The sequence below is a fragment of the Protopterus annectens genome, chromosome 11.part0 (assembly GCF_019279795.1).
Source record: "Protopterus annectens isolate FY-2018-M chromosome 11.part0, PAN1.0, whole genome shotgun sequence".
Classification (NCBI taxonomy): Eukaryota; Metazoa; Chordata; order Ceratodontiformes; family Protopteridae; genus Protopterus; species Protopterus annectens.
Genome location: NC_056745.1, coordinates 973,345,736 through 973,361,672, shown reverse-complemented (window position 1 = coordinate 973,361,672; position 15,937 = coordinate 973,345,736). Strand labels below are relative to the sequence as shown.

The 15,937-nt window shown below is 38.7% G+C and overlaps 1 protein-coding gene across 1 annotated transcript in view; it reads right to left on the bottom strand.

Annotated features, from left to right (window-relative positions):
- The window catches only part of SEMA3A (semaphorin 3A), a 1,172,288-nt gene that overhangs the window by 283,496 nt on the left and 872,855 nt on the right, over positions 1-15,937 (bottom strand). Inside the window, exon 7 of the mRNA XM_044088352.1 lies at positions 5,939-6,081. Coding sequence (XP_043944287.1) covers positions 5,939-6,081 — 143 coding nt within the window. The remainder of the gene's footprint in view (positions 1-5,938; positions 6,082-15,937) is intronic.

The window sequence follows — 15,937 nt, the reverse complement described above, 5'->3', positions numbered from 1 at the left end:
CACCTATTAAAATGAGGTAATCTGAAGTCACTCATGGCTGACTAGTAATTGAGAAAAATTAAGCTTCCAGTATCTCAGTATGCAGCATATCTCACAACATATACGTGTTGAAAAGGCAACTGCCTGAGTACATGTACAAAACTGCTTTATTAGACAAAGTAGAGAGCTTATATGCATATTATACACACAAACACTTAGCAGACACATCACATTTATCATGCTTAGCAAATCTATTCAGGCAAACTCCAGTACAGCTACACAGATGTTCATTGATGCATTAGAGGAAAAAGCTGCAAATGTAGAGACATTGTTTGCTGCAATATACCTGGAGAGATCACTAAGTGTTATCATACTTCTGTTACCAAAGAGCAACATAATTTGACAACCATTTGGACAGATATATCTTAGTAACCCTTTCCCCTTAACAGCATCTGGCGAATAAGACAAATTATCTTTTATATTGTGTATTGTTCTTTCCGCATAATTCTTGAACTATCATTTCATTTTTGTTGTTACAATTGGCATAAAAATTATTGATCAATATATATAAGAAATAACGAAGAAAAACAGACAAGACTTGCCACTAAAAAGATTTTTTCCTAGCAGAATTAAAAATAAAATTTTGGAATGTAAGAATTTCAAGTTTAATGAAACAGCAGGTACAAAGGAATGACAACTGAAACACTTGTTTTGTTAAAGTGTTCATAATGTATCCACTATGAAAAACTTCTAACAAACTGGAAAACAAATCAGAATGGTCAGTAATGAGCAATCAAAATCACTGACTCCTTATGTTTTTTTAGCTCTGAGTATGAATTTTATTTTGAGTGTTAATTTATCAAAGGCATAAAGCAGACCTTAGTGTCAATGCATCCTTGCCATTGGGAAAAGGGATCCTAGAGAAAAGCATGTAATGCTTCAAGTTAAGGGACCATTCATGGTGCATCACAATCATCTTGCTCAGTCTGCCAAAAAGGCAGCTGCATTCTCTGACAGTACAGAGTGACTGACACTTGAGTGTTGGTAAGGCCCAATCCTATAACCATATGCCCTTCCCTGCTTAAGAGGTTAGATTGAGCTCAACATTGTTTGTTAATACACCACCCAGTGGCTGTGTTTATTGCCTGTATGAGGACAAGCTGGCAATCATTTTAAAGAGCTTGAGGAGAGGGAATGGTTATCTTTTACAGAACAATTTTTTTAAAAATTTTTTTTTATTTTTGGGTTTCCCATCACAGCTGATCATTAACTGACCAAAAGTGTCCCTCTTCATCCACAATGTTTACTGAAACAACCAGACCTACTGCAGAAATTCTCAGACCCATGTTCAGGCTAGTGAGGAGTATGATGCACATTGGGATACCATAATATAAGCTGTTAAGGAGGACTTATTCATTATGTTCACATTTCCACCCCAATGCACAGATATGCTGTCAAAGGGTCAGACATACAAGCATGTTATCAAACCTACATGGCAGTCAACCAATGGCTTGTCTCCCCAAGGCAAAACCCCCCTTGCTTCCCTGACCTCTACCACACTGTGAGGTCTGCTCTTGTGCATGCCTGTCCCCCAGATGGCAAATTCCCTTGCTAAAGCCTCGGACACTTGAACTATTAATCAATCCCTAATCACCTGGGCCATAGTTAAAGCTTTATCCATCTATGCCATGGTGGTCACTATCTCAGGAACACATGCAAAACTGACTTCTTCAGGTACTACAATCCCTGTATCAGGTTGCCATCGTAGTGTCCTCCACAGAGCAGGAGGTATCATGGGTAAACCTCATTTGGTGGGGGGTCAGCCCTAAAAAGGACATGCTGGGTCATGGGGCTGGCTCAGTTCATCCACCAGTCCAGATGTGTGTGATGTAAATTCTGAAATGAGTATCCAATGTGTGTGTGACTCCTGTTACTGAGTTCAAGAGACCATTTCAGAAATGTTGCATAGAATCTTATGTGAGACACCAATGACTACTTTGAGCCCTAGACCTCAAAGAAAAAGGCTTGCTATAACTCATTTGTTGGAGAGAAGTAGAATTATGAAGAGAGTGTCTCAAACTCCTTTTAGGGAGAAAAATGCATTATGTGTTTTTCTATTAAAGGAAAATTCCAAGACAATTAACAAATGATTTGATATCAATACAGACTTTGTAGACTTCACAGTGATCCCTAGAGACTAAGTCAGCTATTGCAGAGACTCTACCTGATGAAATGTTTATGCCATTACAACCAAGTATGTAAACAAGGTAAACAGTTTTTTCCATTACAGCTGCATGAAAGTGACTTCTACCAGTATGAACATTGTGAATACTTTATAAGAAAATGTAAGGCTGAATGGAAGGGTTTAGATATAATAATGACTAACTACTATATAAAAGTGTAAGAATCTAAGGAATCATAAGAAATGCAAGACAATTCGATCACAAGACTATTAATGCTTTGACAATAGCCATCCTCATGATGTACCCCAGTTCTGAAGAGCAGCAATGTGGGAGGGGACTATAGTTAATTTACAGGTAACCATCCAATCATCCAGGTTTAATTTGAAGGATGCTAGGGGGTCATTTTCTTTTATTTGTGGAGGAAGTTTTTACCAGAGGTGGGAAAGGTGTTGGGTAGTATACCTGCCACTTCCACAAGTTTTATGTATGTGCTCATGGAGATTTAAGTTCCTAGACTGCTATTAGTAGTTACTTTATTTGTGAAGATTGAGATCAAGGAGGAGTCCATAACAGCATGGAATGAAAAGTACAGATCACACCTTAAGAACAGATAAGAAGGTGACTAAAGGGATAGAATGTTAAGTCTTTTCTGGTAGCTCAGGGACTTTAGGCTAACAATCTTTTGGGTTAGGAATCTCTGGGGCCTTTCATGTTGCTTAATATATCTAGAAATATACAACCCAAAGAGAACATTGTACTCAATAATGGTCTAATTATGGCTGCATACAGTGGGAAGACAACTTGTTTTGACCTGGATGATAGATAGTTGTGCTAAACAGAAGGATGTTCTGACTGTTTTTGCTATGTGGTGGTTAAAGGAGATGGAATTATAGAGAGAGGTTCCAAGATGGTGGATCACATTAGCATTTTGGAATGGGATATTGGCTATACTGTACATCAAGGAAAAGAACTGTTTACCAAATGTGACAATGCTATACTTTTCCAAATTTTACTTTAGTCATTTCCCACATACCACTTGCTTATGTGGATTAAATCCTTCTGTAACGAGTGGGTGAATTTGATAATAATACCCAGTTTGCAGCCATTTCCAGATTATGCTAACCAAAGATCCTGATTCCCCAAAAAAGAAGAAGATGCCAAAAAGTCGGAGTCCCAATACTGAGTCATGGGAGCATGCCATTAGTGGCATTCATTCTTTCTGAGGGGATGCCTGCCACCTTAACTATATGGGATCTAATTTATATCTACATACAATACAAAATGTCTACTCGAAGTAAAAATGTTGAGGTCATTTAAATTGAGGAATGGCCATAGGTCTCATGTCTTCTTCTTCTTTTTTTTTTTTTTTTTTGTTCAGAAGCACTTGAATTTCTTTTCTTGGTGTTGCTTTATATTTAGATGGTACAAATGGAACTGGTAGTTAAGAGATGGGAGTCAAGGAGAGAACCTTATATGATAGCTGGTGGCTATCGCTTCTTTGATCTACACATCAATTATTAAACTGAACCAACCAACACATGCAGCTAACATCTTCTCATTCCACCTATACAGAATGACCTGCAGATGTCCATGGCCTCCCTAAAATGCCAGCAACCCTCATATTTTGGGCTAGCATCCTTCCTGGGAATCAACAGAAAATATCTGTTGATTTCCTTCCACATATTGCTGCTGTATCACTGTATTCCTATAAAACATTTCAGGAAATTTTCCTCCTAGCTTCTCCAATTTCAGTTTGTTAGCTTCTGCATTTGCTGTTGAAGAGAAAATGCATTCCTATGGAACATTTCAGGATTTTTTCCTGGCTTTTCCACCTTCAATATCCTAGCAAAAATATTTGTTAGCTACTCCCTCAGGGAAACCTTATTGCATGTTCCTTTGTATTCTAAAAACAAATAGCACCATGGAGGGGTAAAATACCACATATTCATCTAGATATATTTGGCTTTCTCTTTAATAAAATCATCATTCTCCAGGTCAAAAATCTGGGACCCATTAATGAGGGAAATCACTGAAGGATGTTTGAAATCCTGCACAAAGGGATAAGGTAAAGCCAGGAGAACAAGTAAGGATGGTGATGAGTCCACAAATGCTATTTATGCAGGTTTTGACGATGTAAAACAAATACACTGAAAGTCACCTTCACTAAACCTGAAAGAAAGCTTTTTTTTTTCATCAAGGGGTAATCACCACTGCACCCCCTTTATATAGAGAAAGATCCACTAAAGTCCACAGTCCTTAAAAACTAACTCCATGGCGTCACAATAGTGGATACATTGAGAGCCATTTAATAAATTTGTTTAGCAGAATTGGGACTCTAAGAAAGAGTTTCAAAAAGAGTTGGCATGATCCTGTGACAATGTAAAACAATACCAATTCCTATCATCATGGCAGAATCAACAATGCAGACAATTAGGTTCCTTACAGTAGAGGTACAGAAACCTGAATTTCGAGCTACTTGTTGAACTATTCTTGAAGCAGTTTTCATGTGCTTTTTCTGTAGGTTGCAGAATTTCTTTATGTAGGTCATTCTGGAATAAAACAATCTATATTAAGCAGTTTAAGAACATCTAGGTCCTAATTATGATAAATACCTGCAGCAATACGAAACACATTAGTGGTAAATATATGTAGAAGACATTGTGCTAGAATATAAGTTCTTGAAGGCAATTCTAAAAGTTATAAAAGAAAACTCTTCTGTAAGAGAAGGATATTATTTATAGCTAGTTAAGTATTTAATTAAGCACTGTCTAATTCATTTGTCTAGAAAGTCTGTTTCAGTTTAATAACTGATGTGTAGATCAAGGACACATCATTTCCACATAGAAACTGTCTACATAAACATTAACACTGAAAAGTCAAACAGGGCATGCTAATGTAGTCTTTGAGGCATTATAGGTTCATAGGATGATACTAGGCTATTGGCCCAGAGACCCTTATAATAGCCAAGAATTTTGCCCATGTTCCCACAAAGTCAGCACCTGTTTCTCTTGTCCAGCAGGGACACAGGTGGCATCCCTGGGGTGTATTTTCTGTTTCCCATCTAGTTGTCCAGGTTTCTTTTAAAGAGGGCTAGAGTGGTTTTGATATACAATTTATGCACTCCATATACTAATAAGGGATGAAGTACAGTAGTTCTTGTTGGTATTTGTATATTTGAACATACGTATTTGGCAACCAGTAATAGATTTCTATGGCATTTGAGGTATTAAGTTTATATTTCAGCATATGCATTTGACTACCAATGCTGTGCTGAATACTGTGGTTTATTTGCTACTGGTTCCATTTAGTATAAATGTTTTATGTTCACACTTAACTTACTATATACAAACATTTAGGCACCGGTGGTTCATGGTATTCCAATTTCTTGGTAACTGTATGTAGGAGATATTTGCTTTCTGTAACTCTGAAAGTAAAATTTGCTGTTTATTATATTACTGGTATTTACCTTTAAAGACATTTTTAACTATGTCTGAAGCTTACGATCTTGCTGAGTTAATAGTGGTAACTGCTTTGCATTTCTCAAAGAATATATAAGCATCTTTATCTAGTACCTATGAAAAGGACTATGGGGCCCGTCCACCTACAAGAAATACTATCTTCAGCAAAAAAACATGCATTGAAGTAAGCCTTAAGATGCTTATCAGACAGGATACAACAATTCTGTTTGATTACATGTATTTATGTGCAATGCAATAACTCATGATCAATGTATTTTGTGGAATATATTATCTTTAAAAAGCACTTTTACAGTTTACCTTGCAGAGTTGTGCAACTCTAGCATGAGTAGCTTTCCCTGCGTATTCACCATCTAATGCATTTTCTCTGAAGAATATATACATCTTGTCATCTTCTTGATTGTCACTTTCTGGGATCAGATGGAAGCTAATAAATTTAGGCTCTGAAAATGAATACAAATGAAAATTAGTTTATACTGAAAATACAAAGGCTATTCTTGTAGTATTATAATGCAGTTGTGCTTCCTACTACTGGTATAAAGCATATTTAAATTAAAAATGAATGAAACCAGGTTTTAATGTATTAGTTAACTGATCATTACTGTTGTATTGTCTGTCTCTCCCCCATGAACTGTATTATTTCTGATTGTTGTAATAGAACTGTAAACTGAAATTCCTTTCAGCCATGTATTATTGGAGTGATTTATCAAAATGCAAACAATTTCATATAATAGTGCAATGTACCATCAAATGGAAAAAAAAGAATGACTGTAGAAGACAGTTGTATGATAGATAGTAAGGAATACTGCAGTCCGGATAAAGTCAATAAGGAATATTGCAGTCTAGATGAAGTCTTCATCATGCTGAGTATGATTCCTGATTGCTGCAAAAATGTATTACATCAAGTATAACAAGAAAAAAAACTACACATGTAAAAAAAAAGAAAACAACGAATGACTAACACATCAGTTAGACACTGAATTGTAAGCAGCTTAATTCAAATAAACCTTTCATGTTGATTGATCTAAAGCCCTTTGATGAATGTAGAGTAAGTATGACAAAGCTGGACAGTGTATATGACGTGTTAACGGTACTTCATTTAGAGTAGACTGCTGGTTAGGTCATTGAGATCACAGAAAAACTTGCAAGTGACGTTAGGTGCATCCCAGTGAGTGGAATCCTGTCTTACAACCTGTATCATGTAACAGATGAAACTGCATTCTGTAGTTGCAGAACCAGGAATAACAAATTATTCAAGCATTCCTCATAATGATAGTCCAGCTAGATGGTGGCTGCAAAGATTGGGTAAAACCTACACAGGTATATACAGCATCAGATAAACAAGAGACATAGCAAAGGAACAAGAAGCATTTCCATCCAGTCAGATCCTTGGAAGCAGTGTATCATAACCACAACAGCATTCTGAAAGAAACACTACTGTACAGTTTAAGGTCTCATATGGCTGACAGTGTTTAGTATTCACCCAAAAGGATATCTTGTTGGTATATTTGATACACAAGAAATGGATGAAACTGCATGAAGAGTGGTATGGAAATATGAAGGCAGTAGGTAACTACCACCGACTAAATAATTCTGTTTTGTTATCTCGGCCAAGTCTTGATGATGGGCCTTATTGCTGAGAAATAATGCAACTGTATGCAGAGACACATGCATAAATTGAAAGAGCAAATGAACTGGAATCGTAAGAGGGGCAGTTCCAATTGCAAAATGCTTTGGAGATTTTGAATATGGGTTAAAGCTGCCTAATTGTATTACATGCACAGCAATGCAAGCAGACAACTGCCTAAAACAGCATAAGGACGATACAGAAATGCTGAATTCGTCACACAAAAATAGACAAGAAGCAAGTGGAACTAACAGTAAGACTGGTGTTGCACAACAGCCACAGCATGACAGTGTCAGCTGGACCAGCATGCAGTATAATATGTGACAAGTGAGTATGCAATATGCATTACACTTCCATTCCTTGGAATGCCTAATAACCCTCTGCATGCACATACATGTACCAGTTTCCTTATTAAACTTTAATCTAGTTAATTCTGTGTAGTGCACTGTACATCAGACCGATTATCATTAACCACAATTGTCAAACACCCATCATGTCATCACATGTGCAGGACACAATCTCAGCACCTGCATCTTGTCACATCGGCACTGCATGTTGTACACAAGGTCCACAAAATAAATCTCTGATGGCTGTGTCAGTTGCTTCTGTGGCTAAGAACATGAGCTGTGGAAGCACTGGGATATGATCTTGCACAGCTAACTGCCTGATTACAAGGTATGGGTGCAGCAGAAGATGGCTGTGCAACAGCCTGAGTGTGGACAGCATGGCTGACACCAACACAGGAATACAGATGGACAGCACAGCATGGGTCAGAACAAAAAGGAATGTCATAGGTGATTTTGCACACTGCTAGATAGACTTATTTATTCCATGCAAGGAGCTCAGCAATGCTTCCATGCAGTCCAGACACAATCTGCATATGCGCTTCTCACCAATACCTGACTGTGCTAACCTCTTCTAACAAGACATCTGCACAAGACTACTGCTCATGCATAAACCCAGCCTACTGTCCATGCACAAGCCCCTACTGTCCATGCACAGTCCTGCCTAGTCTCTATGTGCAAGCCCACCTACTGTCCTTGCACAAACCCACCTAGTGCCCACATGCAAACCTTTCAACTGTCCTTGCACAAGCATCATTATCACTATCACCACTCTAGCTCAGAGTAATGGTATATAAGTTCAAAACACTGAGGACTGTTTTGAGTTGATGATGTTAGTAGTTGGTGTTCTTGACAAGTACACATCTGCATTATATAGGTATAGCTGTATCCAGCACAACTGGCATGTATGAGTTGTGCTGTTGCATAATCCCCATCTAGTGCTCTTGCCATGTAGTGTCTAGTCATTGCTCTAGTACGTGACTCAGTCTTACGCTGGCTGATCTGCCCAATTCCTGCCTGCTGCTGTAAAGCAAATGCCAGCACTGTGAATTTGCTTTGATAATACAACAGTATCTGTGGATAATGCTGGTGTTAGTAGCAGTGCAGTCTATTAATGTCAGTTATTATATTGCTCCCTACACCTTACTACCCAAACTTACTCCCTAATTTTCTCTCAGCTTATTATCTCCTGTAATCTTTCTTTGTATTAATTGTTATCTGAGCTGTTGGTATTATATTTTTAACTGTATTTTTTAAATTATTCCTGTATTTCTGGAGCTTTTCTCCCCGGGCCTCCACTGAAAATGGATATGTATCCAGTTGGACTTTCCCGGTTAACAAATGTAAAATAAATAACCTACCCTGCATTTCTTGCCAAGACAAGTCTGTGTAATTACTGTTCCCCTCTAATAAAACATTAACAGTCTCATTGTCATTTTCTCCAATGTCTCAAGTGCCAGTAATAACCACTGGTCAGTCTATCCTACCTCCTTAACCCAGGACATATCCTACAACTGCACTTATGTCATTTCAAGTCTGGTTGTACAATTTGTACTGAATGGCTTAGCTATGTGTCCATATACAACAAGCTTGTTACTACTACAATGCCTACATGGGCTACAACCATGAAAGTAAAGATAACCAGAGAAATGGGTATCAAAATACATACAGAGCATACACGACTTATTGGTCAATCATATGGTATGCATGGTGAACAACTGCAGACATATCTTCAGATACAAACATGCTGTCTGCTGTTTGTCTGCTACTGTTGACCTGCATTGCCCCCACCTTAAGTATCCACTAATGGTACTTAGGGTCTATGTCAGAGGATCGACTTTTCAGAAACTTGAAAAAATATTGAAGAGACCATATGATTGAGTTTCTGAAAAGTCCAAACAAAAAAACAAAAAAAAAAAAAACAAAAAGCACAAAAATTTACCATCTGATGTTGTCAATCTTCATTCATTCTTGTCGGTTGGGCCTAAGGAAAAAGGCTGCGTCGGCCTAGAAATCTCTGCTGGGGGATCCGATGTGGCCTGGGGATCCAATTCAGCGGTAGCCTGGGGCTGCGTAGGCGCCTCACTGAAAACCGGAAAACCAGCAACCGGGCCAGCCGAGGCCTCGGAGTCCGGCTTGGATCTAGGCTGCCTGTCCCTATCCTTGCATTTTTTATGCATGCCGGTAGTCGGTTGCTCCGACGGCATAGTGTAATTAAATTTTCTACCAAAGTAGTGTCGTGCGAAATCAAAGTGACGCTTTATAGTTTGCTTATTGAACCTAGCACAAAACCGACAACCAGTGACGTCGTGGTCTGGGCCTAGGCAAGGTATACAAAAAGAATGAAAGTCCTTATGAGGTATTTGCTTCCCACAAGAAATGCAATTGTTAACTTTTTCTGACATCGGACTGAGGCAAGAAAAGGTTCCCCAATGGGGTACTTAGCTTTGAAGACTTCAGACTGAAACTCGATTCGAAAATCTCAGGTGTCGGCCGACCGGCACTTGCGAACTGCTTCTGCTTCGGGCACCGCGCGGCAAGAAAGACTGAAGAAAATGGTGTCGGATGCCTCTGATATACCCCTGGCGCTCTGACATCAGGGAAGAAGCGACAGCAACTGACGCCGGACCAAGACTTTGGAATTCTGGCCGACTGCGGGACCGCCTGATGGCAGGATAACCCAAGTGTGATGACTGCAGAAGGGTAACACGATGAACATCTCTGCCATTATATCAAGCTCACATGAGCCAAAAACTCTTAAGCTAAGGCTACCCATATTGCCTCTCTTCCATTCCCCTCAAATATATGTGTATATATATATATATATATATATATATATATATATATACACACATACAGATTTTGGTCTCTTTAGCTCTAAACTTGTTACTTACTTAATATTATTCTTGTTACTGCTCTAATTTTTTGAGTGTGACTACTGTTTCTTCCCCTTTTACCTTATCAGTAAATACTTGTCTTAACATAGTTGGTAAAGGCCCTTCCCTTCCCTCTTACCTCTGGTAATTCTTTAAATTCCATTGTTGGTATTTGCTTTACCCCCTTTACCCTTTGTAGGTATTTTCTTTAACCACCATTGTTGGTACGACCTTTCCTTAACAAAAAAAACAAAAAAAACTAGCGGATCCTTCTTTTCAGGTGGGCTTGTCAGTGCAGGGTGTGAACCAGGTTCTGAGGGTGTCTTTCTCAGTTACAGGCTCCCATCCCCCTTCAGGTGGGCCTGCCTTCCAGATTATGGAGATTATGGAGAGAGCTCTCGCCTCAGCAGGCTCGCAGTTGGCACCATCCCTGTTGGAGTGTCACATCTATGTATCCTCTGGCTTACAGCTATCACAATCTACTACATCAGGGTAGCGGACAGAAGAGCAGCAAGAGTCCCTGCTGCAGGGTACCTTCTCTTCAGAGTCCTCCTCAAACCTTTCCCCTGAGAAGCCCACCCCATAAGACATCGTGCAAGAGGAAGCACATAGATTCTCCAGAAGATTCTGTCACTGAGGATACAGATTACAATGAAGGGGAAGGGTCCCCATGGTCTCCTCCTGAAGATGTCTCCTTCAGAGACATCCTGGAAATCTTAAAACAGAGGGATGATTAGAAGTCCACAAACCCTTCCTACAAGGAATCTTTTTTCTTGCAGGCTTTTCGTGCCCGACCTTCTATTTCTTGGGTGACTCCACTTGCCAATGAATTGGTCAAAGTCATCATGCAGCATGTGTGGAAGGCTTCTGACACTATAGAGCAAGGGTCTATATTATATTGACAAAAAAAATCATAATGTCGAATGCTGACATGAGCGGAAATGCAGGAATTCGAAATCACTATTGTGGGGGGCTGCACCCCCCCTGCTAAATATATATTCCAACTCCAAGATCGCACTACAGTGAGGAAAGGGCAAATTTTCCGATTTCACTGTACTGCGATCCAAAAAAATAATATCGAGTTGATGAATTTCCGCTCATGTGAGCGTTCGACATATTGATCTTTCGTTGATCTAAAGTAGATCGTAGCGCTAATTCCCTGGAGACCAGACAAAATTCTCTCTGCACCTGAAGACTGGTCTAAAGGTTTAGTGGTAGATGCTATGGTAGTGACGGCTGCCATAAAAAAGGAATTTGCCAAGGAGAGTCCTGCTGTCCATCCTCCAAACTGAGAGTCTTGGACGATCGACAAATTTGGGAAGTTGGTCTATGCTTCAACGATGGTTGCCATATGGTTGTTGAATTTTTTGGCATTTTGGCACATTTCACGCGACTTCAAAGGAACCTGATAACTGAGCTTTCAGGGACCTTGGCAGGAGCAGTATCTGATGAGGTGCACGATGAGGTTGCCACCCTAGAATTGATCTCCAACTCTTCCATGCAGTTTATTGCATATACAGCTGAAGAGACAGCCAGGGCAGCGGGTACAGACATTGCCATTAGGCGTAATGCCTGGATGCGCTTATGTGACTTTGAGGACCCTTTCAAGTCTTCCTTTGTCAACGAATAAAAATAATAAAAGGAACCACTCATTGAGCAGAAACAAGTTTACAGAAATAAATATAAAACACTCAGTATTTTGATACAAAAAGTAAGCGCTTTCTTCAGGCACATAGACCAAACTTCATCAGACAATTCAATAATATATCAGTTCAGCTTTTATATCACCCCCACCCCCAACCATTACTTACTCAATTGAAATCAGTTTAATTAAATTAAACTAATCAATACTACAAACAATACACATCAATATCTAAACATAAAAAATGAAAAATAAAAAATAAAAATTAAAACAAACCAGTTTATATATACTGACTGAATGAAAATATGTTAAATATATAATTGTTAAATATATAATTGTGCTCAATACACACACACTTTTTTCAATAAAAAAGTTTTTTTATCTATCCAGTACTCTAAGCTTCAATTTACTACTGATAGAAATAGTATCATTCAACCCTGGGGGGACGTGGGCATTAAGGAAGACTTGCCACCAAGTCTCCCTATCCTCCAACCATAATTTCCAAGGTCCCCCACGCTCACCCCTCCTGACCTGTTGTAGTACCACAAATTTAAATACATGGTCAGGAAAAGTTTTGATGTGTCTTTATAAAGCATTTTTTTTAACACTCCTACCAACATCATAAAGATGTTCGTAAATAAGCTGACTCAATTTACGTTGAGTTTTCCCGATATAAAAACCGGGACAGTGGGAACAGTGGGAAGAGATGACATCGGCTCGTCAGGGCTACAAGCCTGTCGGAATGGAGCTCATGGTGCAAGTATTTCCAGCTGGTTCAAATGCTTTTGCGAGCAGGAATGAACCAGCCGGGTTCGCAAGGATTTAAGGTATGAACTTGAAGGCTCGAACGGAGGGCTGGGGAACGAACCAGACGGGTTTGCAAGGATTTAAGGTATGAAGGCTCGCCTCGAGCGGAGGGCTGGGGAATGAACCAGCAAGGATTTAAGGTATGAAGGCTCGAACGAAGGGCTGGTGAGTGCTGAAAAATATTATGTTCAGAAAGGTGTGTGCATGTGTGTGTGTGTGTGTGTGTGTGTGCGTTTGTTTATGGAAAGTATGACTGATAATGCTGAGGTATTATTGCCTTTGCGATATTCACTTTTCACAATCTAAACAAATTTCTCATTAATGCAAGTGACTTTACAGCAGTATATCATTTCCAGGCAAAATTTTTCTTGTATATCGCATTTTAAAGCCTGTCAACTCTTTTTAAACTGAAGACTTTCTTTCAAAGCATTTATGCACTTCTTTTCATTGTTTGATTTATCTGTTTAGGGGGAAACAATTGTAAATACTGGTTTGACAGGAGTAGTTCACTTCAGGGAATTCTCAATCAGCATCATCGTTGCTAATCATTGTCTTCCATTGCACTAAGCATGAAGGCAGGGTTGTTTCCGAGCCAAGTGAATGTTTTTAGCAAACAGATTCATACTTAAAAAGCAGTCTACTCCCAGGTGTTGAAAACATACAAATTCTAGGGAACACATGAATACAGTCAAAGTCGAGACTGTTGAAATCTCAAGACAATAGATGAGAACAGGTCAGTTCTTCTAGGAAACAACTTTCTGAAAAAAAGAAAGAAAGACAAGAGAAGAGAAATCGGGAATCAAATGAAAAAGAAATAATATGAAGGGAAATGCCTATTTTCATATTCTGTTTGAGACATTTAATATTTTTTTTCTTATTTTTTTTACTATGACCTGCCTTAGCTAAAATCCTAAATATGCTAAGATTAAACTACCTGGAGATAAAGAGTAGATAGAATAATATATTTTTTAATTTAGTCGTCTCTTAAGACAGGCAAACCCAAAAAATTGACAGTTGTGTCCATTGGGCTTAGCAGTTCAACTATAGATATATATATATATATATATATATATATATATATATATATACACACACACACACACACACACACACACACACACACACACACACACATACATCTCGAGAGATAGAGATCTAATGTCAACCACAAGGAGCTGTGCGAGTTCCTAGATTGTCAGTGGGTTCGCAGCTCATCTTAGTTGTTAAAGCAATGGTTGCTATATCCTGTAGACCTGGGTCTCACTCTTGCAACCTGCAGCTGCAAAATGTGAAAGTGACATCCAAATCACAGCTGTCAGATCACCCAGTAAAACAGATGTGTGTCTAGTAGTTCTTATAAAAGAAGCAAAGATGAACTTATTAAAACAACATAAATAATGCATGACTCATTGTTAAGTATTCTCCCTAAATATATTTGACCTGGGATAATCCAACCTTCTAAGCAATGCTGTGTGTATGTGTGAAAATGCCCCCATTGCAATACACCTGGTGGCTAGAGGTACTCAGGCTCAAACCCTGTACCTTGGGTACAGGGTAAAAAGAGCCTAAAGTCCCTAGCCATCACCACTTGTAAATTTGTTCCTCATATTTTTCATCTGAGACTGCTCCTCATAAAATTTGTGGTTTTCAGGATTTTTGTGGAAAATCACTGCAGTGCAGGATTGAATTCATTAAATAATGACATGCATTTGAATTTCAGACTTCATATTCTTCAGAAAATAAATGGTAACACAAAACCTTTTATTCTAGCAATTTTCTAAGTTTATAAGATCAGTATTTTAAATTTGTCCCTATTTTGGGGCTGTATTCCCCCATTATTGGCTTTGTCCAGGCTTTTTGTGCTAAGAGTTGAGATAGCTATGGTGAGAAGTGAGAACTGGATTTGTATTCCCCCATTACTGACTTTGTCCAGGAAGGTTTTTTGTGCAGAGCGGTTGAGCGCTATGGTGAGAACTGAGAACTGAATTCACTAAATGATAGCCATTTAAGTTTCAGTTATCCTGTTTTTCATGAAACTGCTGATTTGGCATAGTGGTATGTTACTCTGAATGTAGTGTACAGGGTCCTGTGTTTAACTTGCCAGTGAAATGCATGGTGGTAACACAACATTTTATTCTAGCAATTTTCCAAAATTATACAAGCAATGTTTAAAATGTGTCCCTGGTGTTTGGCCTTTAGTACCCCCCCCCCCAAAAAAAAACTTAAATTGAAAATAAGTGCGAGAAGCTGTGCAAGATGCTATGGCTTACACTACTGTCATTCTATTTATAGTGTGGGTGTGCGGACACACTGGAAGTAGACTTTTATGATGGAAATGTTCTGAATTGGGCAGTTTTGTCATTATTGGTTCATGCACTTTGTTTCATTGCCTACAGCTTACTGGAAAAATGTTCAAACAATAAATGTAAAATGAGCTCTGTCTAACAAGTGTGCTGTATTATACAAGGAATATAATTTAATAAAGTCAGGAAGGTGTATCAAAGAAAACATGTATATTTCTTGTTTTGTGCGCAAGGGGCCACTGATTTGAAAACAGCCTAAAGGTAATCTTTATCCACCACTGGCCAAATGCATTTTCTTTGAATGTGGTGTGGGTTTCAATGCTGTTTCAATGAATGCGAGTTTCAAGGGCAGAGGTGTTTTAATGCCAAGTCTGTTTTCGTTGTGAGACAGTGTTTTGTTGGTGTTTGTGCACTGAGCTGTAAAATGTAAAAATAAAATCCTAATAATCATTGTATTAGTAAAGCACTATGCACACATTAGTGTTTATGGTAAATGGGCAAAATAGCCAGGTAATGGGACATTGGAATTGGCTGCAGGGGGACTCTGGTGCAATATTTTGGTTGTCTGTTCTTCAGTTTGCATTTGAAAGTTGGTATCCCACAATCCCATCGGAGTGGGTGTGGTTAGATAATTATGTATGCAAATGTTATGTTAATCAGCGTACAGATTTGTACCTATTTTTCATGGGCCTTGTCCAAA